Source organism: Cetorhinus maximus, chromosome 6, assembly GCF_964194155.1.
Source record: "Cetorhinus maximus chromosome 6, sCetMax3.hap1.1, whole genome shotgun sequence".
In the NCBI taxonomy this organism is placed as follows: domain Eukaryota; kingdom Metazoa; phylum Chordata; class Chondrichthyes; order Lamniformes; family Cetorhinidae; genus Cetorhinus; species Cetorhinus maximus.
In genome coordinates this window covers 129,983,953-130,008,612 of record NC_135884.1, presented here as the reverse complement: position 1 = coordinate 130,008,612, position 24,660 = coordinate 129,983,953, and the positions used below count along the sequence as shown (strand labels likewise).

Sequence of the window (24,660 nt, the reverse complement as noted above, 5' to 3'; positions counted from 1 at the left end):
CAGCAAATTGATCAAGGGGGTCACAAGCTACCTAACAATCAAGATTCTATTAGTATCCATAGAAAGTCTTATTTGTGGCGTTATACATATTAAATTTAGATTATAACATCGCGATCACAGAAGAACCACAGAGCACAAATATATTGTGGATAGTTTATAATGCTTTCCTGGGAGAATTCAGTCTAAACAAATAAAACAGAGCCCCATTTTTATTGCATCTTTCATTACCAGAATAAATGAACTTGCATTTAAAAAGCACATATATCCTCAGGATTTTCCCAACAATTTCACAGGCAATTAGGAACTTTTGAAGCATAGCAGTTGTCAGAATATTGGAGAACACAACATATAATTTGCACATAGCAAGTACCATAAATAGTAATGAGACAAATGACCACAAAAGATTTTCGTGATATTTGATGAGTGTTAAATTTTGGCCAGGACACCAGAAGAACTCCCCTGCTGTTCTTTGAACATTGCGATAAGATTGGTTATATGCGCCTGAAAGGACAGACTGGGTCTCAGTTTAACATCTCATCCAAAAGATGGTACCTCTGACATGCAGCACTTCTGCCATTAGTATTGCTCTGAACTGTCAATACAGATTATGAACTCAAGTCTTTAGAATGGGGCTTGAACCAACAATTTCCTGACTTATTGGCCAGTGTACCGACATTGAGCAAAGGCTCATATGTTTATAGATTATGGCTTCTGACAGTAACTAGTTTTAATGAGTTAACATTTTTAAAAATTAAAACAAAGTTGATAAATTTGTCAACTTTACTCCACAATTAAAAAAGAGCATTTTGATTTTGGGAGTCACCAAGGTGAAGTGAACCAAGACAGTGAAACAGAGACGCACAAGTACAAAGCATACTCATTACCAAGTATTATCTTCTAGCTTTGCATCAAAATACACCAATCGCAGAATCTTGTTAAGGTCCCCATTTTATATTTACAAAAGACTCAATGGGGGGGAAAATACATTACACTGGAACAACTGAAAAGTGATATTGAAATCATGCATGGAAGATTAACAGACTACTTCAAATCATAACCGGAGATTATGGCCAGGGTTTTCCATGCCCGCCAGCGTCGGGCATGTTCGGTGGCAGGAGCGGATAATATGACGAGAAGGCCAAAAATCAGTTCCATGACATAGTGAAACCAGTTTGCAATTGTCCGTTCCTCCCACCGATGGTGGGCCACATTCCCGCCACCTGACGTCGGGAACCTCATTGTAATACACCAGCATATCATTGTAAGGCCAGCTCGCCAGGCTCATCATCCCCCCCCTATCCATGCAATGTTTGTTTGCCTACCTTGCTTCGGTTCAGCACTCACAGTCATCAATACCAGGCTTCACAGAAAGCACCACACTATTTTTAGAGGGGCTCACAGGTAGGTCTCTACCTACCAGATCAGCCATATGTGGGTGACTTTTCAATGGCTGCAGGACAAGGCCCTGGTTGGGGGAGGGGGAAAAGTGGCCTCAGGAATGGAATAGGCTGCAGGACGAGAGCTAGACTGGGGAAGGAGGGTACCCTAGGGCGTGTGTGGGGGCACATGTTGATTTGTGCAAGTGGCCTCGAGACGGTGAGGGCTGAGGAGGCAGTCTCTAGAGGAGAGGAGGCCAGATGGACATCTGAGGATATGTGTGAGAGAATGGGTGGTGATGTCCCTTGAGCTGACAGTGTTTGAGATGCCAGTGAATGTGTGACAGGCTTGAGTGTGTGAGTTTAGAGTGATATTTGCCATACCCTGGCTGCATGGATGAAATCATTCATCCTCTATCTGCATTGGATGACCAACCTCTTCTGTGCAACACTGGCACTGATCAACAATGCTATCGCCTCCCAAGCCAGAGTGGCAATGCAGCTGCCCCTCCTGCAGCCAGAGCGGAGGTACAGGACATCACAGCGGACCTCCACTGTGTCCAAAAGGCACTCAAGAGCTTTAGTCTTCTTGCCTTTCAGGGCATGTCTTCTTTGCTGCAGTCCTGGGCTGGAAACACTGAGCGTAGCTGTACTTTAAGTGTAGTGTCTGGTATGATAAAGTGGCGGAGTGAAGGCGTGGCAGGCGAATTGGAGCCTGCCGCCATTGAAACGATTGGATCTCAGGAATGCATAATTAATGTGATGGGTTTGAGACGATGGCGTGTAAAGCCACCATTGCAGCCCGGCAGGTAAAATGTTGTTTTACCCGCCGGCTATAGCACTTAGGGCAGCATTGTCCCAGATTTGCACTATGTATAGTTGTGAGCTACCTGCAAACAATGAGAAAATAAAGGAGCAGGCCAGAAAAAAAACAATTGCTCCTGCTATGTTTGATGTTTCAAGGAATTCAAATTCTTAATTTATTTATAAAGTAACTAACCTGTTCCACCACAGCTCCTCTGATCTCCTGGAAAAAATCCTCACTCAGCGAGAACTCTGCCTTCATCTGGCCCAGAATTGTCAAAACAGATTCCAGTGGCATGACATCGCTCTCTGAAAATGAAAATAATTTGTATTTAAATACACATTCATCACATACAGGTATGACTAAAAGAAAATAAATTATACTTTCAAACTATTTTAAATGTTTAGATAACTTCAAAGTCTGAAGAAAGAATTATGGGTGAGTATTGCATGATTAGCATTTACTTACCAAATTTGGATAGAAATTGTATGGTTAGAAGTTTCTTTCCAATCTCCTCTGCATCGGTGTATGGTCGATTTAAGACAGCTGTAATTGGGAGGGCAAAGAGAAGGAAAATTCACGTCAGAGTTAAATAAAAGCCCAGATAATGTCCATTAGAAGAACCAGGCCAGTTTTTTTTAATATATATGTTAGTTAATGGGATGCAAGCATCATGGGCAAGGCTAGCATTTGTTGCCCATCCTTAATTGCCCTCGAGAAGGTGGCGCCTTCCCGAAGCGCTGCAGTCTTTGTAGTGTAGGTACACCCAAAGTGCTCTTCGGGAGTTTCAGGCTTTTGGTCCAGCAACAGTGAAGGAACAGTGATATTGTTCCAATTCAGGATGGTGTGTGGTTTGGAGGGGGAAAGTCAGGTGGTTGTGTTCCCATGTGCCTGCTGCCCTTGTCCTTCTTGGTGGTAAAGGTCATGGGTTTGAAAGATCCTGTCAAAGGCAAGTTGCTGCAGTGCATCTTGGAAACAGTATGTACTACTGTCAGTGTATGCTGATGGTGAAAGTAGTGAATGTTTAAGGTGTTGGATGGGGTGCCAATCAAGCAGTACGCTGGATGGAGTTGAGTTTCTCGAGTGCTGTGGAACCGCACTCATCCAGACATGGGGAGTATCTCATTACACTCCTGATTTAGATGGTGAACAGGAAGTCAGAAGACGAGTTACCTACCACAGAATTCCCAACCTCTGACCCGCTCTTGTAGCCACAGTATTTATATGGCTAGGCTAGTTAAGTTTCTGGTCAATGCTAATCCCCAGGATGTTGATGGTGGAGGCTTCAGCAATGGTAATGTCGTTGAATGTCAAAGGGAGACAATTAGATTCTCTTTTATTGGAAATGGTCATTGCCTGACACTTGTGTGGTGTGAAAGTTACTTGAACTTTGCTGGGTAGAAGGATGGAAGTGAGAACTTATTTACTATTTAAAACATTCCCTCATCTTAAATTTGAAAAGACACACATTACTGTATTTGACATTTTAACATGTCAATTTGATTGTTTCAGCATGAAAGTCTCAGGTCTCCCAGGTTGATAGTTCAGTGCCTTTACTGATGAGGAGATTGCTTGTGTGGCTTTAGTTACTATATATAAAGAAAATGGAGAAATTTTATTGCACAAAATACAGTGATTCACTTGTTTTCTTTCAGTGAGGGATTCTTGTGACTGCCATTCAGGATTGGATTTCATCTGTCTGTGTTAGTTTCACATTAGAAGATTTCATGCCTGGAAGCAGCATGGCAATAAACAGGAGACCGAAACCAAATTTTACCAGGCCACTATCCTTAATTTTCTACAGTATGGCACAGATTCTGGGCCTGCTACAGTTGCCACATCAAAGATCTGGAACGCTTCCAGAAAAGACATGAGGTCCACCATGACAATTTGATGGCAGGACAAAATTACAAACAATAAAGGTCCTTCATCATCCTGAAATCAAAAGCACAGGTACCACCCCGCAGAAAATTTAAACTTAGATGGGCAAGACATGTCTCCCACATAGAAGATCTGGGGATTCTGTAGCCATCTATGGGGAATTGTCTCAGGGCAAATGGCATCAAGGTGGTCAGTGCAAGCAATAAAGGGTAACCTAAAAAAAAGTGTCTTACAAACCTTTGCAAATGTAACCCCACTATTTAAGAAAGAAAGGAGTTTGAAAACAGGGAACTACAGACCTGTTAGCCTGACATTAGCAGGAGGGAAAATGCTGGAATCTATTATAAAGGATGTGATAGCTGGACACTTAGAAAATAATGGTAGGATTGGGCAGAGTTGACATGGATTTATGAAAGGGGAATCGTGTTTGACAAACCTGCTAGACTTTTTTTTTGAGGATGTAACTAGCAGAATAGATAAGGGGGAAACCAGTGAAAATGGCATATTGCGATTTGCAGGTTTTTGATAAGGTCCCATGCAAGAGGTTAGTAAGCAAAATTAGAGCATATGGGATTGGGGGTAACATATGGGCATGGATTGAGAATTGGTTAATGGACAGAAAACAAGGAGTAGGAATAAATGGGTCATTCTCAGGTTGGCAGGCTGTGACTAGCAGGCAACCGCAAGGATCAGTGCTTGTACCCCAGCTGTTCACAATCTATACCAATGATTTGGATGTCTGGAATAAATGAAATATTTCCAAGTTTGCTGATGACACAAAACTAGGTTGGAATGAGAGTTGTAAGGGTGCAAAGAGGCTTCAAGGGGATTTGTACAGGCTAAGTGAGTGGGGAAGAACATGGCAAATGGAATGTAATGTCGAAAAATATGAAGCCATCCACTTTGGTAGGAAAAAAAGGAATGCAGAGTATTTAAATTGTGAGAGATTAGGAAGCGTTGATGTGCAAAGGGGCTTGGGTTCCCTTGTTCATAAGTCACAGAGCAAACATGCAAGTGCAGCAAGCAATTAGGAAGGCAAATGGTATGTTGGTCTTTACTGCATTAGGATTTGAGTACAAGAGTAAATAAGTCTTGCTACAAATTGTATAGAGCCTTGATGAGATCACACCTGGAGTAGTGTGTGCAGTTTTGGTTTCCTTACCAAAGGAAGGATATACTTACCATAGAGGGAATTCAACAAAGGTTCACCAGACTGATCCCTGGATTGGCGGAATTGTCTTATGAGGAGAGATTGAGGAGACTGGGCCTAAATTCTCCAGAGTTTAGGAGCAGAGGTGATCTCATTGAAAATATACAATTCTTACAGGGCTAGACAGGGTAGATGCAGGAAGAATATTTCTCCTGGCCAGGTGGGTCTATAGCTAAGGGACACAATCTCAGAATAAGAGGTAGGCCAATTAGGACTGAGGAGGAGAAGGAATTTCTTCAGAGGGGGGTGAGTGAATCTTTGGAATTATCTACCTCAGAGGGCTGTGACGGCTTGAGATTGATAGATTTCTAGATATCAAATATATGGAGATAGTGCAGGAAAATAGCGTTGAGGTTGATGATCAACCATGAGCTAGTTGAATAGCAGAACAGGCTTGAGGGGCCGAATGGCCTCCTCCTGCTTCTTAAACTCCTAAATCACTTTTCAGCTTGAACACAAACAAGGGCAAGTATGTTCCCTACGTCATCTTGTGTGCTGCTGTTTTGAGCCAATGAACAAAATGCTGCAGGGAAACAGCGCAAAAAGTAAACAAACTTTAAAGTGTGTGTGTAAAGCAAAAGGCGTTATATAATTACAATGTAAAAAAATACAGTCGGCATTCTAGAATCTGTAACTGGAGTTAAAGGATGCTTATTTCTAAAATTAACATGTTTTAAACCATGCAGTGAATATACCGTTTATGGAGGTCCTTATCATACAATTCACTCGGATTCCTGATTATACCTACCAGTTTAGGCATCCTTTATCCCCAAATACATAATGCAAAAGTTACAACGTTCAATGCTCTTATTCTGAAACATAATAAGAAATTCGTCGGAAAGCGCAGCAGTTTTATCAACATCGACTCACTCCACGTATCTTTTTCGATGCTGCCCACCTTTTCCGTGCATCCTGACAATGCTTTGGATAATTTAATTGTTCCTAATCGCTAATCCAGTATCTACAATTGGTTTTCTCGCATCTCACCCGTTATCACATTGAGAATGGCGCAAAACTCCTCATACTTCCCAGCTCGGAATGCTTTGAGCGCGCAGTGCAAGTTAAACTCCAGTGTCCAACCGTTCACCACTTGTTCAGGGTCCGGGACAGCTTCAGCCCCATCACCTACTTCGCTTTTCGTACAGGTTGACTTGAGTCCTCCCGCAGTTTGCGGCGATCCGCCGGGGTGCGCCTCCAAATCACGCAACGACCCCTGACACACCGCCATTTCTTATGCAAACAGGCAGAAAATGGCGTCTTCCCCAAGGATGTGAACTGCCTCACGGCCCGTGATGCTTTGGGGCGAAGGGGAGTCCAATGTGCCGCCATCTTGTGAGGGTAAAGATTTTAGGATACGTTTTATTGCCAATTCGGTGCATGCGCAGTTGTACCGACGTGATTGCAAGCAACGGGTTTCTTTTGCTGGTGATGTCTGTGCTGTCTAACCGTGATGAACTTCAGTGAAGGGACCTATTTTACTTGCAGCCATCCAAATTTAAGTTGTCTACTCTTGGTTCAAAAGTTCATACAATGCCCTTATGGGATTCTAATTTTTATCTGATTCCCTACAGCAACGTAGTACTAGCAAGCTGTCTTCTTGAAGCTAATAAATAAAAAGCAAGAATTCAGGGTCATCTGCTCTCTTAAACTCCAAAATTTCTCATTTTCTTTCTTGTTAAACGTGTTAAAAGATGAAGTTGGTAATATTAGGTTATGTAATTGTCCGAAGCTGGTGACAATAGGAAAACTGGATTATTCTAGAAAGTGATGAAGCTCTGGCATAATTAGATTGTGAAGCAGTGCTCTGAGGTTTGTGTGGCACTGCCCTCACTGTGCTACATATATGCAGTTGCATTGAGAGTTTCTTTTCCTTCAGTTGAAAGAAAAATAAGGCACAATACATAAGGTAGTTCAAGAGCTGTGGAAGGGTTTCCATGTATATGTGGCAAAGTATAGCTTTAATCACCCTGGAACAGAATATGCAAATACTCAGAATTTACAATAAATCAATGCTGTGTCTCCTCCTGCTTCCGCACCATGGCCATAAATCAGTGCATGGATCAGTGTGCATGCACAGATTCGTATCGATGGCTATCTTTGCTGCCAACTTGCATTGGCAGGAGACATAGTGAAATTCAAACACCAAACTGACCCAAGGTTGATCTTTGGTCAAAATTAATCCATCAACTCCATCCGCATTTTTAAAGAATCATCTGCATTTTAAATTACATTTGATGTTATTACTTAAAACATTATAAAAAACAAAATACACTCTTGTTATATGTACAATATATTATGCAATATTATGTAAAATAACTATATATGTTGTTAGTTAGTTTACTGGTGTAGTTTATAATAGACAAAAAACAGATTATGAGAACCAAAGCTTCGAGAGCATTTACAGCTCCCAACTTAATAACATGGAAAAAGCCTAAAAAAAATTAAGCCAAGAAAAATAAGAGCTATGTATTTATTGTGGGTATAAAAAGCCAATATTGTGCTGCACTTTACAGTTTCAAATGATTATTTCAACAAAAACCATTGTTGTGGCCTAATAAACCTGTTCACCAGAGAGAGAACCAAGATGGGTGGAGGAGTACCCTGCATCACCACCCTCACATATACCAAGCAAGGAACACAAGATATCTGATCTAGGTAGATAGGGTCATGAGCATTAGGGAAGGAGTGTCTGATGGTAGTTGAAATGGGGTGTTGTCATATTACTTGTATTCCTTCTTTCAAATCAGCACAGATGAGGCAAACTTAGCAACTTCAGCCTACTTTCTTAAGACTGCCGCCTAACCAATTTTTCTCTCCTACCTAACTATGGCCTTTCTTTTCATTCTAGGGCTTTCTCAACACCAAGAGACTCCTGCAAAAGACCTCAGAGGAGGACAATCCTGAGAGTACACAATTGTGCCCTTTCAAGGCACAACTCAAACATTGGCTCTTTTAGACTTTTTTTAGACTTTGCTCATGGAATAAAAGGGACAGTAGCAACATGGATACAAAATTAGCTGAAAAATAGGAAGCAGAGAGTAATGGTCAATGGATATTTTTTGGGCTGGAGGAAGATTTATAGTGGAGTTCCCCAGGGGTCAGTTTTGGGACCCTTGCTTTTCTTGATGTATATCCATCATCTAGATTTGGTGTGCAGGGGACAATTTCAAAGTTTGCTGATCATACGAAGCTTGGGAGTGTTGTGAACTGTGAGGAGGACGGTGTGGAGCTTCTAAAAGACATTCCATTTTAGACTTAATAGTGAAATAAAGGACACAGCGAAACATCCAACACCAGTGGGCAGCAATAGCTACTGTTGGTAGTGTCAGTCCAGGCAGGCCCCTCTTTCAGCTCTGCTGGTGATGACAGAGATGAGCGCATATTAAGGTCTCAGCCAAGAGAAGGAAATATCACAAGCAGCTGTATGAGTTGTTGGAAGGTGTGCCAAAGAGGTTCACCACTATGGATTAGTGTTTGGAGGAGTCCACATTCAGGCTCTGGTGCCATCTTTAATGGCAACACCGCTCTGCAGTTTACAGAATCACGGAATTTTAACGGCACAGGAGGAGGCCATTTGGCCCATCATGTCTGCACCAGCTCTCCAAATGAGCATTATGACCTAGCGCCACTGCCCTGCCTTTCCCCCGTACCCCTGCACATTGTTTCTATTCAAATAATCATCTAATGCCCTCTTGAATGCCGCAATTGAAACTACATCCACCACACTTCCAGGCAGTCCATTCCAGACCCGAACCACTCATTGTGTGAAAAAGTTTTTTCTCACATCACATTTGCTTCTTTTACAAATCACTTTAAATCTGTGCCCTCTCGTTCTTGATCCTTTTAGGAGTGGGAGCAGCTTCTCCCTATCTACTCTGTCCAGCCCCCTCATGATTTTGAACATCTCGATCAAATCTCCTCTTAGCTGCCTTCTCTCCAAGGAGAACACTCCCAATCTCTCCAATCTATCTTCATAACTGAAGTTTCTCATCCCTGGAACCATTCTTGTAAACCTCTCCTGCATTGTCTCCAATGTGTTCATATCCTTCCTATAATGTGGCACCCAGAACAGTACACAATACTTCAGCTGAGGGCTAATGAGTGTCTTATATAAATTCAGCATAATCTCCTTGCTCTTGTACTCTATGCCCCTAAAAATAAAGCCCAGGATACGGTATACTTTATTAACTGCTCTGTCCACCTGTCCTGCCACCTTCAATGATCTATGCACACATACACCCAGGTCTTTCTGCTCCCGCACCCGCTTCAAAGTTTCACCCCTTATTTTATATCAGCTGTCCATGTTCTTCCTACCAAAATGCATCACCTCACACTTCTCTGCATTGAACTTCATCTGCCACTTATCTGCCCACTCCACCAAATTGTCTATGTCTTTTAGAAGCTCCACACCACCCTCCTCACAGTTCACAACACTCCCAAGCTTCGTATCATCCGCAAACTTTGAAATTGTCCCCTGCACACCAAATCTAGATGATGGATATACATCAAGAAAAGCAAGGGTCCCAAAACTGACCCCTGGGGAACTCCACTATAAACCTTCCTCCAGCCCAAAAAATATCCATTGACCATTACTCTCTGCTTCCTATTTTTCAGCTAATTTTGTATCCATGTTGCTACTGTCCCTTATATTCCATGAGCAATAACTTTTCTCACAAGTCTGTTGTGTGGCATTGTATCAAATGCCTTTTGAAAGTCCATGTACACCACATCAACAGCATTATCCTCATTGACCTTTCTGTTACCTCTTCAAAAAACTCCAGCAAGTTAGTTAAACACGATTTTGCCTTTAGAATGCTGGCTCTTCCTTATCAACCCATATTTTTCCATATGACTATTAATTCTATCCCAAATAATTGTTTCTAGAATTGTGCCCACCACTGAAGTTAAACTGATTGGTCTGTAATTGCTGGGTTTATCCTTACAACCTTTTTTGATTAAAGATGTAATGTTCACAATTCTCCAGTCCTCTGGCACCTCCCCTGAGTCTAGGGAAGACTGATAAATTATGCCAGTGCCCCTGTAATTTCTACTCTCACTTCCTCAATATCTTTGGATGCATCGCATCTGGTCCCGGTGCCTTGTCAACTTTAAGTCCGACAGTCTATTCGACACTTCCTCCTTTTCAAAGTTGAACCCTTCTAGTGACAGAATTTTCCTTATCTGTCACCATGGCCTGGGTAGCATCTACCTCCTTGGTAAATACGGATGCAAAGTATTCATTTAATACCTCAGCTGTGGCCTCTTCGTCCATGTGTAAGTTCCCTTTTAGGTCCCTAATCAGCCGTACTCCTCCATTAACCATCCTTTTACTATTTATATGCCTATAGAAGACTTTATGTTGGCCTGTTTATGTTTCCCCTTTATGTTGGCTGCCAGTCTTTTCTCATAATCCCTCTTCACTTCTCTAATATGCTTTTTCACCTCCTCTCTGAGCCTTCTGTATTCCTCTTGGTTCTCAGTTGTATTTTCTACCTGACACCTGTCATAAGCACACTTTTTCTTCTTTATCTTAATTTCTACCTCCTTTTTCATCCAGGGAGCTCTGGATTTGTTTGCTCTACCTTCCTCTTTTGACGGAATATACCTTGACTGTGCCTGAACCAATTTTTTTTGAAGGTAGCCCATTGTTCAGCTACAGTTTGTCCCGCCAATCTTTTGTTCCAGTCTATCTGGCCCAGCTGCATTCTTGCCCAATCGAAGATGGCTCTCGTCCAGTTAATTATTCTTACTCTGGATTGCCTATTGTCCTTTTCTATCATCATCCTAAAATGTACAATACAATGATTACTGTCTCCTAAATGTTCCCCCACTGACACTTGATCCGCTTGGCCCACTTCATTTCCAAGAACCAGGACCATCAGTGTGTCTTTTCTTGTTCGATTGGACACATACTGCTGTAGAAAACTTTCCTGAACTCAGTCTAGGAACTTTTGCCCCTCTTCGCCCTTTACACTACCACTGTCCCAGTCTACATTGGGGTAATTAAAGTTACCCATTGTAACTACTCTATAATGCTTGCAATTTACCTGCAGATTTGTTCTTCTACGTCCTGCTCACTACTTGCCGGTCTATAGGCTATACTGAGCAATGCAATTGCACCCTTTTTGTTTCTTAGCTCTAGCTAAATTGATTCTGTCCTTGAACCTCCTGGGACATCCTCTTTCTCCAGCATTGTAATGCTCTCCTTAACCAATACAGCCACCCCCTCCTACTTTCCTTCCTTGGATAGTTGACCTTGGACAATTTGGGCATCCTCAGCTGCATCTGAGTTCTCACAACAGGAATTCATGCTAGCACATTTTCAAATTTAGTTGAAACTGCAACAGTTAATATGCTAAGACTGGGCACCACAAGAATACAAGAATGAGGAGCAGGGGTAGGCCATTCGGCCCCCTCAAGGCTGTTCAGCCATTCAATATGATCATGGCTAATCTGAATGTGGCCTTAATTCCACCACCCCCTCCAGTAACCCTTGACTCCCTTGTCGATCAAAAATCTAACTCAGCCTTGAATATATTCAATGTATTCAATGGCCCAGCCTCCACTACCCTCTGGGATAGAGAATTTCACAGACTAATAACCCTCTGAGAGAAAACAAATCTACTCATCTCAGTCTTAAATGGGAGATCCTTAATTTTTAAACTGCATCCCCTAATTCTAGACTCCCCATCAAAGGGAAACATCCTCTCAGCATCCACCCCGTCAAGTCCCCTCAGGATCTTATATGTTTCAATTTTTATTTTTCTAAACTCCAATAGATATAGGCCCAACTTGCTGAACCTTTCCTCATAAGATGACTGCTTCCTGGGATGAAGGGGTTAAGTGAACCTTCTCTGAACTGCCCTAATGCAATTATATCCTTTCTTAAGTAAAGAGAGCAAAACAGCACACAGTACTCTGGCTATGTTCTCACTAAGGTCATGTACAGCATAGCCACACTTCCCTACTTTTATACTTGATTCCTCTTGCAATAAATGCCTACATTACATTTGCCTTCCTAATCACTTGCTGTACCTCAATGGAGAGACCGGTGGATTGAATGATTTTGGGCTTTGAAGTTTTTGAGGATAGGGACAAGATGGCACAGATTAGAAAAAGCTTTTTCACAATGTGAGTGGTTCAGGTCTGGAATGCACTGCCTGAAAGTAAGACCATAAGACCATAAGACATAGGAGCAGAAATTAGGCCATTCGGCCCATCGAGTCTGCTCCGCCATTCAATCATGGCTGATAAGTTTCTCAACCCCATTCTCCCGCCTTCTCCCCGTAACCTTTGATCCCCTTACCAATCAAGAACCTATCTATCTCCGTCTTAAATACACTCAATGACCTGGCCTCCACAGCCTTCTGTGGCATTGAATTCCATAGATTCACCACTCTCTGGCTAAAGAAGTTTCTCCTCATCTCTGTTCTAAAAGGTCTTCCCTTTAATCTGAGGCTGTGCCCTTGGGTCCTAGTCTCTCCTACTAATGGAAACATCTTCCCCACGTCCACTCTATCCAGGCCTTTCAGTATTCTGTAAGTTTCAATTAGATCCCCCCTCATCCTTCTAAACTCCATCGAGTATAGACTCAGATTCCTCAAACATTCCTCATATGTTAAGCCTTTCATTCCTGGGATCAGTCTCGTGAACCTCCTCTGGACCCTCTCCAGGGCCAGAACATCCTTCCTGAGATACGGGGCCCAAAATTGCTCACAATATTCTAAATGTGGTCGGACCAGAGCCTTATAAAGCCTCAGCAGCACATCCTTACTTTTATATTCTAATCCTCTCGAAATAAATGCCAACATTGCATTTGCCTTCCTAACTACCAACTCAACCTGCAAGTTAACCTTAAGAGAATCCTGGACTAGGACTCCCAAGTCCCTTTGCACTCCAGATTTCTGAATTCTCTCCCCATTTAGAAAATAGTCTATGCCTCTATTCTTCCTGCCAAAGTGCATGACCTCACACTTCCCCACGTTGTATTCCATCTGCCACTTCTTTGCCCATTCTCCTAACCTGTCCAAATCCTTCTGCAGCCTCCCCGCCTCCTCAATACTACCTGTCCTTCCACCTTTCTTTGTATCATCTGCAAACTTAGCCAGGATGCCCTCAGTTCCTTCATCTAGATCATTAATGTATAAAATGAAAAGTTGTGGTCCCAACACTGACACCTGCGGACTCAACTAGTCAGCCGCCGCCATCCTGAGAAGGACCCCCTTATCCCCACTCTCTGCCTCCTGCCAGACAGCCAATCTTCTATCCATGCTAGTACCTTGCCTCGAACACCATGGGCTCTTATCTTACTGAGCAGCCTCCTGTGCGGCACCTTGTCAAAGGCCTTCTGGAAGTCCAAGTAGATAACATCCATTTGCTCTCCTTTGTCTAACCTACTCGTTACCCACTCAAAGAATTCTAACAGATTTGTCAGGCATGACCTCTCCTTGATGAAACTATGCTGACTTTGCCCTATTTTACCATGCACTTCCAAGTATTCTGAAATCTCATCCTTAATAATGGACTCTAAAATCTTACCAACGACCGAAGTTAGGCTAATCGGCCTGTAATTTCCCACCTTTTGCCTCACTCCCTTCTTAAACAGGGGGGTTACATTAGTGATTTTCCAGTCCTCTGGGACCCTCCCTAACTCCAGTGATTCCTGAAAGATCACCACTAACGCCTCCACTATCTCTTCAGCTATCTCCTTCAGAACTCTGGGGTGTAATCCATCTGGTCCAGGTGATTTATCCACCTTCAGACCTTCCTAGCACCTTCTCCTTGGTAATGGCCACCATACTCACCTCTGCCCCCCGACTCTCTTGAACTTTGGGGATGTTATTAGTGTCTTCCACCATGAAGATTGACGCAAAGTCAAATTCAGTTCCTCCGCCATTTCTTTGTTCCCCATTACTACTTCTCCAGCAGCCCAATGTCCACTTTTGCCTCTCTCTTACCCTTTATATATTTAAAAAACCTCTTGCAATCTTCTTTTATATTACTGGCTAGTTTACCCTCATATTTAATCTTCTCCCTCCTTATTTCTTTTTTAGTTGTCCTCTGTTGGTCTTTGTAGGCTTCCCAATCCCCTGGTTTCCCACTGCTCTTCGCCGCATTGTATGCTTTCTCTTTAGCCTTTATGCTGTCCCTGACTTCCCTTGTCAGCCATGGTTGCTTCATCCTCCCTTTAGTGTGCTTCTTCCTAGGGATGAATTTTTGCTGTGTCTCCCAAATTACTCCCAGAAACTCCTGCCATTGCTGTTCCACTGTCTTTCCTGCTAGGCTCATCTCCCAGTCAATTCTGGCCAGCTCCTCCCTCATGCCTCTGTAGTTGTCTTTATTCAACTGTAATACCGTTACATCTGATTCCAGCTTTTTCCTCTCAAATTGCAGGGTAAATTCTATCATATTATGGTCACTTCCTCCTAAGGGTTCCTTCACCTTAAGCTCCCTTATCAAATCTGCCTCATTACACATCACTAAATCTAGGATTGCCTGTTCCCTAGTGGGTTCCACCACAAGCTGCTCCAAAAAGCCATCTCATAGACATTCCACAAATTCCTTTTCTTGGGATCCACTACCAACCTGATTTTCCTAGTCTACCTGCATATTGAAATCCCCCATGATCACTGTAACCTTGCCTTTCTTACACGCCTTTTCTATCTCCTGGTGTATCTTGTGCCCCACATCCTGACTACTGTTCGGAGGCCTGTACATAACTTCCATTAAGGTTTTTTTTACCTTTGCGGTTCCTCAACTCTACCCACACAGATTCTACATCATCTGACCCTACGTCATTTCTTGCTATCGATTTAATTTCATTTCTTACTAACAAAGCAACCCCATCCCCTCTACCAACCTGCCTATCTTTTCGATAGGATGTATATCCTTGGATATTTAGCTCCCAGTCCTGATCCCCTTGCAGCCATGTCTCCGTGATGCCCACCACATCATACCTGCCAATTTCAATCTGCACCACAAGCTCATTTACCTTATTTCGTATACTGCGTGCATTCAGATACAACACCTTCAGTCCTGTATTTCCCGTCCCCTTTCTCATTGTCGTCCCTTTATCTGATGCGCTTGAAGTTAGATTCCTAGCCCTTTCCAAACACTCTGTCCTATTTTGTGTTCTGAGGACTTTAATAGCCTCTCCTGGGCTCTCCTTTCTTTTCAGTTTTTTCATAATTTTCCATGAAGTTGAATCCACCCCCCCACACGCTAACCTGCTGCTTTGTTTCCCATTAGTCATACTTCTTGGAGTTTTGTGGAGACAGGTTAAATCAACGCATTCAAAAGGGATTTAGGCTGTTAACTGAAAAGGAAGAATGTGCAGGATCATCGGGAGGAGGCTGGAGAATGGCAGTAGGTGAATTGCTAATTCAGAAAGCTGGTGCAGACACAATGGGCTGAATGGCCTCCTCCCGTGCTGTAACAATTCTGTGATGTTGTGATTGTTATAGCTACAGTGTGCTACCTCATGGTTATAGATTGTTTGGCTTGAAGAACAGATTTCATGGTTGCGACCATTATTGTTTTGAATATAAGCTGAATGTGCTATTAGGAGCATTTTTAATCACAAAAATCAATAGCTGAAAAAAATTGTCTATTTCTATGTATGTTAAATTAAAAACAAAAACAGAATTACCTGGAAAAACTCAGCAGGTCTGGGAGCATCGGTGGAGAAGAAAAGAGCTGACGTTTTGAGTCCTCATGACCCTTCAACAGGTTCTGTTGAAGGGTCATGAGGACTCGAAACGTCAGCTCTTTTCTTCTCCACCGATGCTGCCAGACCTGCTGAGTTTTTCCAGGTAATTCTGTTTTTGTTTTGGATTTCCAGCATCCGCAGTAGCTTTTAGCTTTTTGTTTTTATCTCTATGTTAAATTAAAGTTTGTTTTACAGATTACTGACAAATTATGGTTAAAAGGGTCAAAATCGGCAGTAATTCAGTTAGGTCAATTTTAATTTTGATTTTTTTCTATTCATGCATCAATTCAATACATGCATTTTATTTATTATATATGCAAACTATGCATTCTACTTGGAAATTTGCCCAGTATCTGGCTGAGAAATGCCAAATTTTCATTTTGTGGCTCCCAACAAATTATATTTAAGGCATTTTTTAAATAAAAGGCTCTTCAGGTTAAAAAGAGGTTCCTAATCTCTGTTTTAGGGGGCATAAAACAGCCTTTAGAGATCTGTTCTGCTTTAAGTTATAACATTTAATAACTGTTGTGCTTTTGGGGGAGAGTCTATATTTTCTTTTGGAAATTCCAAAGTGAAACTGTGCAGTATTTTGACAGGGGTACAATTGGCCTTCCTGGCAAGTAGTTTAGTTCCAAGAAATGCCCACATAGTTCCAAGAAATGCCCATGTTTCTTGAGGTTGCTATGGGGATGAAAGCTAAAAAGCAAAGGGTGTATAGAAAGCTAATTGGAGATCAAATTAGAGTTTGTGCCCTGCTGTAGAAAGTTCAGTTGCAGGGGAAAAAAAGTTCAGAACACAGAATTCATGAAGAGGAATACAGCAAAGCTATCTATGAATTGATCAGTTTTGTTTTGCCAGTAAGAAGAAAATACAGCTCAAGATGCTCTTGGTGAAGCAAAGTGTGAGTAAGCGGAAAGGGGCTGAATGCCAAAAGTGATGTGAATAGCTCAGACACGATAAAGAACTGAGTGGTTGTATCAGGAGACAAGACTGTAAACCAGGCGTGTTGGTTGGTCGGTTGAAAAGGAACTGCGGAAAGTTACACGATTAGGACTGTCGTGACCTGAGTGAGAGAAGGTTCATTAGTGTGTGCATAGTCAATATTAACCGTTTCTGGTGAAAGCAAACCGTGGGCCAAATCCACTGAGTGGGAAGTAAGAGATCCTATATACCGCAGGCTGAGTTGGAAAGACTGTGAGCTTGCACATGGTACCATATTTGTGCGGAAAGTGAGATGAGAGCTTGTAACTACGTGATGCATATCTTTGTTGTAACAACTATTTGAAGTGAAATTTATCTTTTTATTTGAAGTATCCTTCACCTGATAATTTAAACATTATGTTGATTTTAGTAGGTTTGTTAAGGTAAAAGTTTTAAAAAGTGAAATCTTGTCCATCGGTTTTCTTTCCATTGGCATTGTGGAGATTTCTTTTTTTAAAGTTATTGGTCTCTCTGGGGATCATAACGAACATTTCTGTAGTATATTGTTCATTTAAATTATTCCAAGGCCAGGGCTCTGTTTTTTTTAATTCACATTTTTCCCCCTAGCTTGCGAATGCTTCCAAGCTAGCAAGCTTCCAAGTATGCCTGCCTGGAAGTGCAGTACTATATATTTATGACATATGTTCAACTAATCCACTCTAGACACCTGCGTGAAGGGCAAATAGACAGACAATAGTTTAGAAGCCATCTTCAAAGGATCGATCTTTACTGTTTACATTAATTATGTACAGGTAAATTGGTTCAATTAATTAATCTTGAATGTACAAAGGGTGATCATGCAAGCAGATGGATAAATGGTTGGCAGCGATGTTATGGGTTAAGCTATGCAAGAGAATAACCAAGAGAGATCAAGTTAACAAATACATAAACATTTGGAAATCTGATGACTTTGAGGTCCCTCGTGACATGAGGTTGGTAATTGGTTGAGAGATAGGAGACAAGAGTAGGCATAAAGGGAATGCACTCTAATTGGTGACATATGACAACTGGTGTTCCCCAGAGATCTTTACTGGGGCTTCAGCTTTTCACCATAAATATCAATACAAACTGATTTGTTTTGCATTTTATGAAATGTCAATTTTGAACGGTCATGTAATATACTTGTATAAATTTTATGAATAAAATATATTTTTAGAAATAAAAAGATTCACTAGACAGGTTCCTGGGATGAGAGGATTCAAAAGGGAATAGAAAACTGCCTGTGGATTCTGCCAATGGGTCAGCTATCACCACCCATCTCTGTATCCCTCCAGAATGTTTTTCTCCAGCCAGGGAAAACATTTTCTCAGTACCGACCCTGTCAAGCCCCTTAAGAATTTAATATGTTTTGATTAGGTCACCTCTCATTCTTCTAAATGCTAGTGAATATAGGTCTAGTCTGCTGAATGTCTCCCCAGAGGATTATCCTCTCATTAAGTGCATTACATGACTGTTCAAAGTTGACATTACATTATGTGCAAAACAAATCAGCTTTTTTTTCAATACACTATGTGGCACCTTGAGGTGCCTCCATTTAATATTGAGGTGCCTCCAGTTAATATTTACAATATTTATTTCACGTCAAACATACAGCCCAAGGGGTTTTACAGTTTCCAGCCTCTCAGTGTACCATGGTGGGAGAGTCTCAGACAGTAGATTTTCCCTATTGTGCCTTTGCAGCAGCTGCCCCAAGCTTTACAATGTTCCTCAGCATGTAGTCCTGGACCTTGGAATGTGCTAGTCTGCAACGCTCGGTCATTGACAGCTCCTTTCACAACAAGTTTTAAGCAGACAAAAGAGTGTCTCTTACAGAGTTGATAGGACTCAAACAGCAGTTGACGTTTATCTCGACCTATGTCCCTAGGAGCAGCCCGTACAGTAGATTACTGCGTTATGGAGCTGCTTAGAATCTCGACAAAAACCATTGCATCTTTTTTCCACATCTGCCTTGTAAAGGCACATTTCAGAAGGAGGTTGTCCACAGTGAACCATCATTTTTTTTTGGAAAAATATACTTTATTCATAAAATATCTGGCAGAACATTCCAAACCATTTCAAAATCACCATCACATAAGTACAATCAGATTCAACTTTTACACATGTATCACAAGGTGCATCAATACAATCAATGCATATTACAATCATTTCAATATGGTCAATGCAGACAATCAGACAATGGTATTGGAGTTATCAACATACATCATGTTGCACTCTGAGGTGCTTCAATACAATTATAATACACTTAGTATTCACTGCATACATTCATTTTGAGCTGTACAGCCCGAGGGGCTCTCAACAGTTCCCAGCCCCTCGGTGCACTGTGACAGAAAGGTCTTAGACAGCGACCTTTCCCCATTGCGCCTTTGCGGCAGCTGCCCCAAGCTTTAGTGCGTCCCTCAGCACATAGTCCTGGACTTTGGAATGTGCCAGTCTGCAACACTCGGTCAGGGACAACTCTTTGCGCTGGAAGACCAACAAGTTTTGGGCAGACCAAAGAGCATCTTTCACCGAGTTGATGATCCTCCAGCTGCAGTTGATGTTTGTCTCGGTGTGTGTCCCTGGGAACAGCCCATAGAGCACAGGGTCCTGTGCCACAGAACTGCTCGGGATGAACCTCGACAGAAACCACTGCATCTCTCTCCAGACCTTCTTTGCGAAGGCACAATCCACAAGGAGGTGAACAACGGTCTCGTCCCCACCACAGCCACCTCGAGGGCAACATGCAGAGGGGGTGAGACTCCTGGCGTGTTGGAAGGATCTGACAGGGAGGGCCTTTCTCACCACCAGCCAAGCTACGTCTTGGTGCTTGTTGGAAAGTTCTGGTGATGAGGCATTCTGCCAAATGACTTTGACAGTCTGCTCGGGGAACCATCCCACAGGACCCACCCTCTCCTTTTCGCGCAGGGTCTCTAAGATGTTACGTGCCGACCACTGCCTGATGGACTTGTGGTCAAAGGTGTTTCTCTGCATAAATTTTTCCACAAGGGACAGGTAGTGCGGCACGGTCCAACTACTTGGCCAGCGTGGCCAGACCCATCCTTCGCAACACCGGGGACAGGTAGAACCTCAGCACGTAGTGACACTTGGTGTTTGCGTATCGAGGGTTTACGCACAGCTTGATGCAGCTGCACACAAAGGTGGCCATCAGTATGAGGGCGATGTTGGGCTCGTTTTTTCCCCCTTTATCTAGAGGCTTGTACATTGCGTTCCTGTGGACACGATCCATTTTCGACCTCCAGATAAAGCGAAAGATGACTCGGGTGATCGCCATCGCGCAGGAGTCTGGAATGGGCCAGACCTGCGCCACGTACAGCAACAGCAAGAGTGCCTCACGCCTGATGACCAGGTTTTTACCCGCAATGGAGAGGGAGCGTCACCCCCACATGCCCAGTTTTCTTTTCACCATAGACACTCGCTCCTTCCAGTCCCGGTCCCTCCGAACCATATCCCTAGCACCTTCAGGCCGTCAGCCCTGACGGTGAAGGGGACAAAGGATCGGTCAGCCCAGTTCCCAAAGAACATGGCCTCGCTCTTCCCACGATTTACCTTGGCTCCCGAGGCCAGTTCGAACTGGTCGGAGATGTGGGTCAGTCTGCGCACCGACAGCGGATCCGAGCAGAAGACGGCGACATCGTCCATGTACAGGGAGGCTTTGACCTGAGTGCCTCCACTGCCTGGGCTTGTCACTCCTCTTATGCCCGGATCCTTCTTGATGGACTCAGCAAAGGGTTCTAGGCAGCCCTGCCTGACTCCAGATTTAATAGGAAAGCTATCTGATTCCCACCCATTGATTGAGACTGCGCTACTGATGTTAGTGTAGAGCAGTTGGATCCAATTGCGAATTCCCTCCCCAAACCCCATTTTGGAGAGCACATCCACCATGTAGGTGTGCGATATTCTGTCAAAGGCCTTCTCCTGATCCAGGTTGATGAGGAAGGTGTCCACACCCCTGTCCTGCACATAGGCAATCGTATCCCTGAGCAGTGCGAGGCTGTCAGAGATCTTCCTGCCCGGCACAATGCAGGTCTGGTCAGGGTGGACCACCAATTCCAGAGTGGACTTGACCCAATTGGCGATGACCTTGGACAGAATCTTATAGTCCACATTCAACAGTGAAATGGGTTGCCAATTTCTAATTTCCTCCCTTTCCCCCTTGTGCTTGTAGATGAGGGTGATGATACCTTTCCTCATGGATTCTGACATGCTGCCGGCCAGGAGCATACTCTCGTACACTTCTAGCAGGTCTGGGCTGATCCAGTCCCACAGAGCCAAATAGAACTCCGCCGGCAAGCCATTGCTTCCAGGAGCTTTACTCTTCTCGAAGGACTCAAGGGCCTTAGTCAGTTCATCAGGAGTTAGTGGTTTGTCCAGGCTCTCCCGTGTACTGTCGTCTAAGACCTCCGTGATAGAAGACAGGAAGGACTGGGAGGCCGTGCTGTCTGTGGGCTTCACGTCATACAATCCGGCATAAAAGGATTTGCTGATCCTCAAAATGTCGGGCTGCGATGACTTTACTGTACCATCTTCTCCCTTCAGGCTGCTGATCACAGAGCTCTCTCTGTGTACCTTTTGGAAGAAGAAACGTGAGCACGTCTCATCCTGCTCCACGGAGCGGACTCTGGAACGGAAGATGAACTTGGAGGCCTCTGAGGCAAAGAGCGAGGCTTGCTGGCTCTTCACCTCTTGGAGTTCCTCCTTGACATCGACCCCCATCGACTGCAGCCGGAGCAGATTCTGCATGTTTTTCTGGAGTGGGGACATTTCCCTCTGTTCCTTTCTAGCTTTCTGGGCGCCTTTGAGGATGTAAAACCTCTTGATGTTTCCCTTGATCGCTTCCCACCAGTGTGTCGGGGACTCAAAGAGGGGTTTCACAGTTCTCCAATCTTTGTAATCCCTCTTGATGTTCTCTGGGGTCAGCAGTTGCACGTTTAGCTTCCATGCCCCCCTGCCCACCCTCTGGTCTTCCTCTAAGTGACAGTCAGCCAGTAGGAGGCAGTGGTCAGAGAAGAACACCGGCTTGACATCAGTGGATCTGACTGCGAACGCACGGGACACAAACAGGAAATCTATCCTGGAACGGATGGACCCGTCTGGCCGCGACCAGGTGGATCTACGCTGCGCTCTGTCTGCAGGGTTGCTGAAGACGTCGCGCAGCTTGGCATCCTTAACTGTTTCCATCAGGGATCTGGACGTAGCGTCCAATCTGCTGTCGGCCCTGCCGGATCGTCCTGCCGCATCGATTATGCAGTTGAAGTCATCGCCCAGAATGACCGGTCTGGAGGTTGCCAGCAGCAGTGGGAGCTGCTGAAAAACAGTGAACCATCATTGCACTCCCTCTAGGACAAGTATGCTCTTTTTTAGATATGGGCTGTGCACACTACTCCAGATGTGGCCTCACATTCTATATAGTTATAGTAAGACTTTTTAGCTCTCATATAGAAAGCTAACATGAAAAGAAAAAAAAACTTCCTTTCTTTCTGGCATTAATATAATTCCAGTTGGTTCACAAGACGCATTAGCCGCAATCGGAACGAAACAGGCACGGTTGGCAGCCAGCCGTCCAATGAAAACGTGTCATCACATCACCTGATGCCGCCGCCGATCGCCTGACGCGTTGGATTAAAAGGGCTCGAGCTCTGACGGCCCATGGCGGTGATCTCGGCACGCGATTGGCTGTTGCCAGCGGAGACTGTCGCCACGGGAAGTTCACGTAAAAGAGTGACGTTCACTGGCGGGCGCCGGATCAGATCGCAGTCGGTTAACCGGGTGTGGACCGCTGGTGCGAGGAGGAGGGAGAGAGAGAGAGTGCGATTGTCAGTCAGCGGGTACAGGAAGGTCCACGATGGGCGAGCAAAATAATAAAATCGATTTTGACCCGACAGTGAATTATATAACGATGGAAGAAGTGAAAACACACAACAGCAGCAAGTCCACATGGTTGGTGATACACGACAAAGTGTACGATGTCACTAAATTTCTGGAGGAGGTGAGTTTCACGTGTATTGTTTGTTTATTGGACTAGGCCTAGTGTTCAGTGTTACACTAATGGCATTGCAGGAAAACGTGAAGTTTTTTTAAAAAAAATTCCCAGTGCAAGGAAAAGCTGTTCATTTCATTCACTTTTGACAGGTGAGTTACAAAAGAGTATTCCATTGGCTAGTCTAAATGCGTAAACTATGTTAGAAAAATGTTTTATTTTTTATTTTTGCAGTTTGATAGTCCTGTCATCTTGGAATTTAGGTTTTAATATGGTGCTGCAAAAAAAAATGAGCGACTTCGTCAACATAAATACACAATTGTGATACCACCTTTACTTCAATTACTTCAAGCAATTAAAGGTACCGAAAGTGGTGGGGGTGGGGGTGGGGGGAAGCCTTATTTCAACCACAGTACAAGATGTAGCTGTATCTCAGCCTTTTTTGGTAGTAACGCCTTTATATGAAAGAGAGTGGGGATTACTCATTATCTCGATTTTGTAACACTGGCTGTTTGTTCTAGCGATTTATGGAGATATGAAGTTTGCAATGAAAACTGACAATTTATATGTCTGTAACTGCAGCTTCACATTTTGATGTTTTGTGGTTGTTTTCTGGAGTGAAATGAGCAATCTGCTAGATTATTTTACCAACAATTCAACTAACTTTAATTGGACAATGTAGGTCAGGATTGACGGGTGAATTTTGTGGATTAAGTATCATGGTGAACGGAGAGCCATTGTTAGTTGGTTCTGTTGAAGAGTCATACGGACTCGAGACGTTGACTGTGTTCCTCTCCGCGGATGCTGTCGGACCTGCTGAGTTTTTCCAGGTATTCTTGTTTTTGTTTTGGATTTCCAGCGTCCGCAGTTTTTTGCTTTTAACTTTAATTGGAATTTGAGTACTTTATCATTTTAGAACCTAATTTTAAAGTGGGGCTAGAATTAATGCATTTCCAATGTACCTTCTCACGTGTGCATACGCTTTTCCAAATTTGTTCATTCATTAGGCCAGATTCTTACAAATTCATTCTTGGGATATGGGTGTTGTCAACCCATATCCCAAGGTCAACCCACCCCCAGTTCATTTTGATAAAGTGGTGAGCTGCCTTTCTGAATTGTTGCAGTTCATGTGGTGAAGTTACTCCCACATTGGAGGCATACATGTCCACATCAGGATGGTACTGCTTGTTGACTTGGGTGTTCCCATGGCGCCTGCTGCCCTTGTCCTTCTGGATGGTGGAGGCTGCAGGTTCACAAAGTGCTGCTGTACGTCCTAGATAGTACACTAAGCTACCACAATGCCCCTGGTGGAGGGGGAGGAAATTTAAGATGGTGGATGGGTTGTTGATCAAGTGGAGTGTCTTACCCAGGATGGTGTCAGCAGGCAAATGGATGTATTCCATCACACTCCTGACTTGTGCCTGATTAGTAGTGGAGGATCTTTGAGATAAATTATCTTTTTGTTTTTACCCACAAAAGTGATAAAAATTAGGAAGATCATTTTGCCTGTCCTGAAAATATCCATTGTTATGGCAACCAACTATTCTTTGAACTACTTCAAACATTCTGTTGCCACTACATTGCCTGGAAGTTCATTCTGTGTGAGACAAAGATTCAATTACTATTCCATACTGCTACTTTGTTGCAGTGCTCCTATCCAAACCCATTTCACATTCAAACCAAAGTAGCAGCTCCATGGGAGTTTGATTGTGTTTTCTCTTG

General features: G+C 43.3%; 3 protein-coding genes across 6 annotated transcripts in view; 2 read left to right on the top strand and 1 right to left on the bottom strand.

The window, feature by feature from the left end:
• The window catches only part of terfa (telomeric repeat binding factor a), a 46,651-nt gene extending 40,098 nt beyond the window's left edge, over positions 1 to 6,553 (bottom strand). The window contains exons 1-4 of one of the 4 annotated variants that reach the window (XM_078544519.1): positions 6,478 to 6,553; positions 6,260 to 6,444; positions 2,650 to 2,727; positions 2,377 to 2,489 (exon numbers count right to left, since the gene is read on the bottom strand). In XM_078544519.1, the coding sequence (XP_078400645.1) occupies positions 2,377 to 2,489; positions 2,650 to 2,727; positions 6,260 to 6,444; positions 6,478 to 6,500 (399 nt within the window). In that variant the 5' untranslated portion in view covers positions 6,501 to 6,553. Of the gene's footprint in view, positions 1 to 2,376; positions 2,490 to 2,649; positions 2,728 to 6,170 lie in introns of all 4 variants that reach the window. The other 3 variants (XM_078544520.1, XM_078544518.1, XM_078544521.1) reach the window with 3 other exon arrangements.
• The window catches only part of kars1 (lysyl-tRNA synthetase 1), a 531,769-nt gene that overhangs the window by 117,762 nt on the left and 389,347 nt on the right, over positions 1 to 24,660 (top strand). The gene's annotated exons all lie outside the window — the stretch shown is intronic.
• The window catches only part of cyb5b (cytochrome b5 type B), a 28,214-nt gene continuing 26,223 nt past the window's right edge, over positions 22,670 to 24,660 (top strand). The window contains exon 1 of the mRNA XM_078544491.1: positions 22,670 to 22,947. Within this exon, the coding sequence (XP_078400617.1) occupies positions 22,804 to 22,947 (144 nt within the window). The 5' untranslated portion in view covers positions 22,670 to 22,803. The remainder of the gene's footprint in view (positions 22,948 to 24,660) is intronic.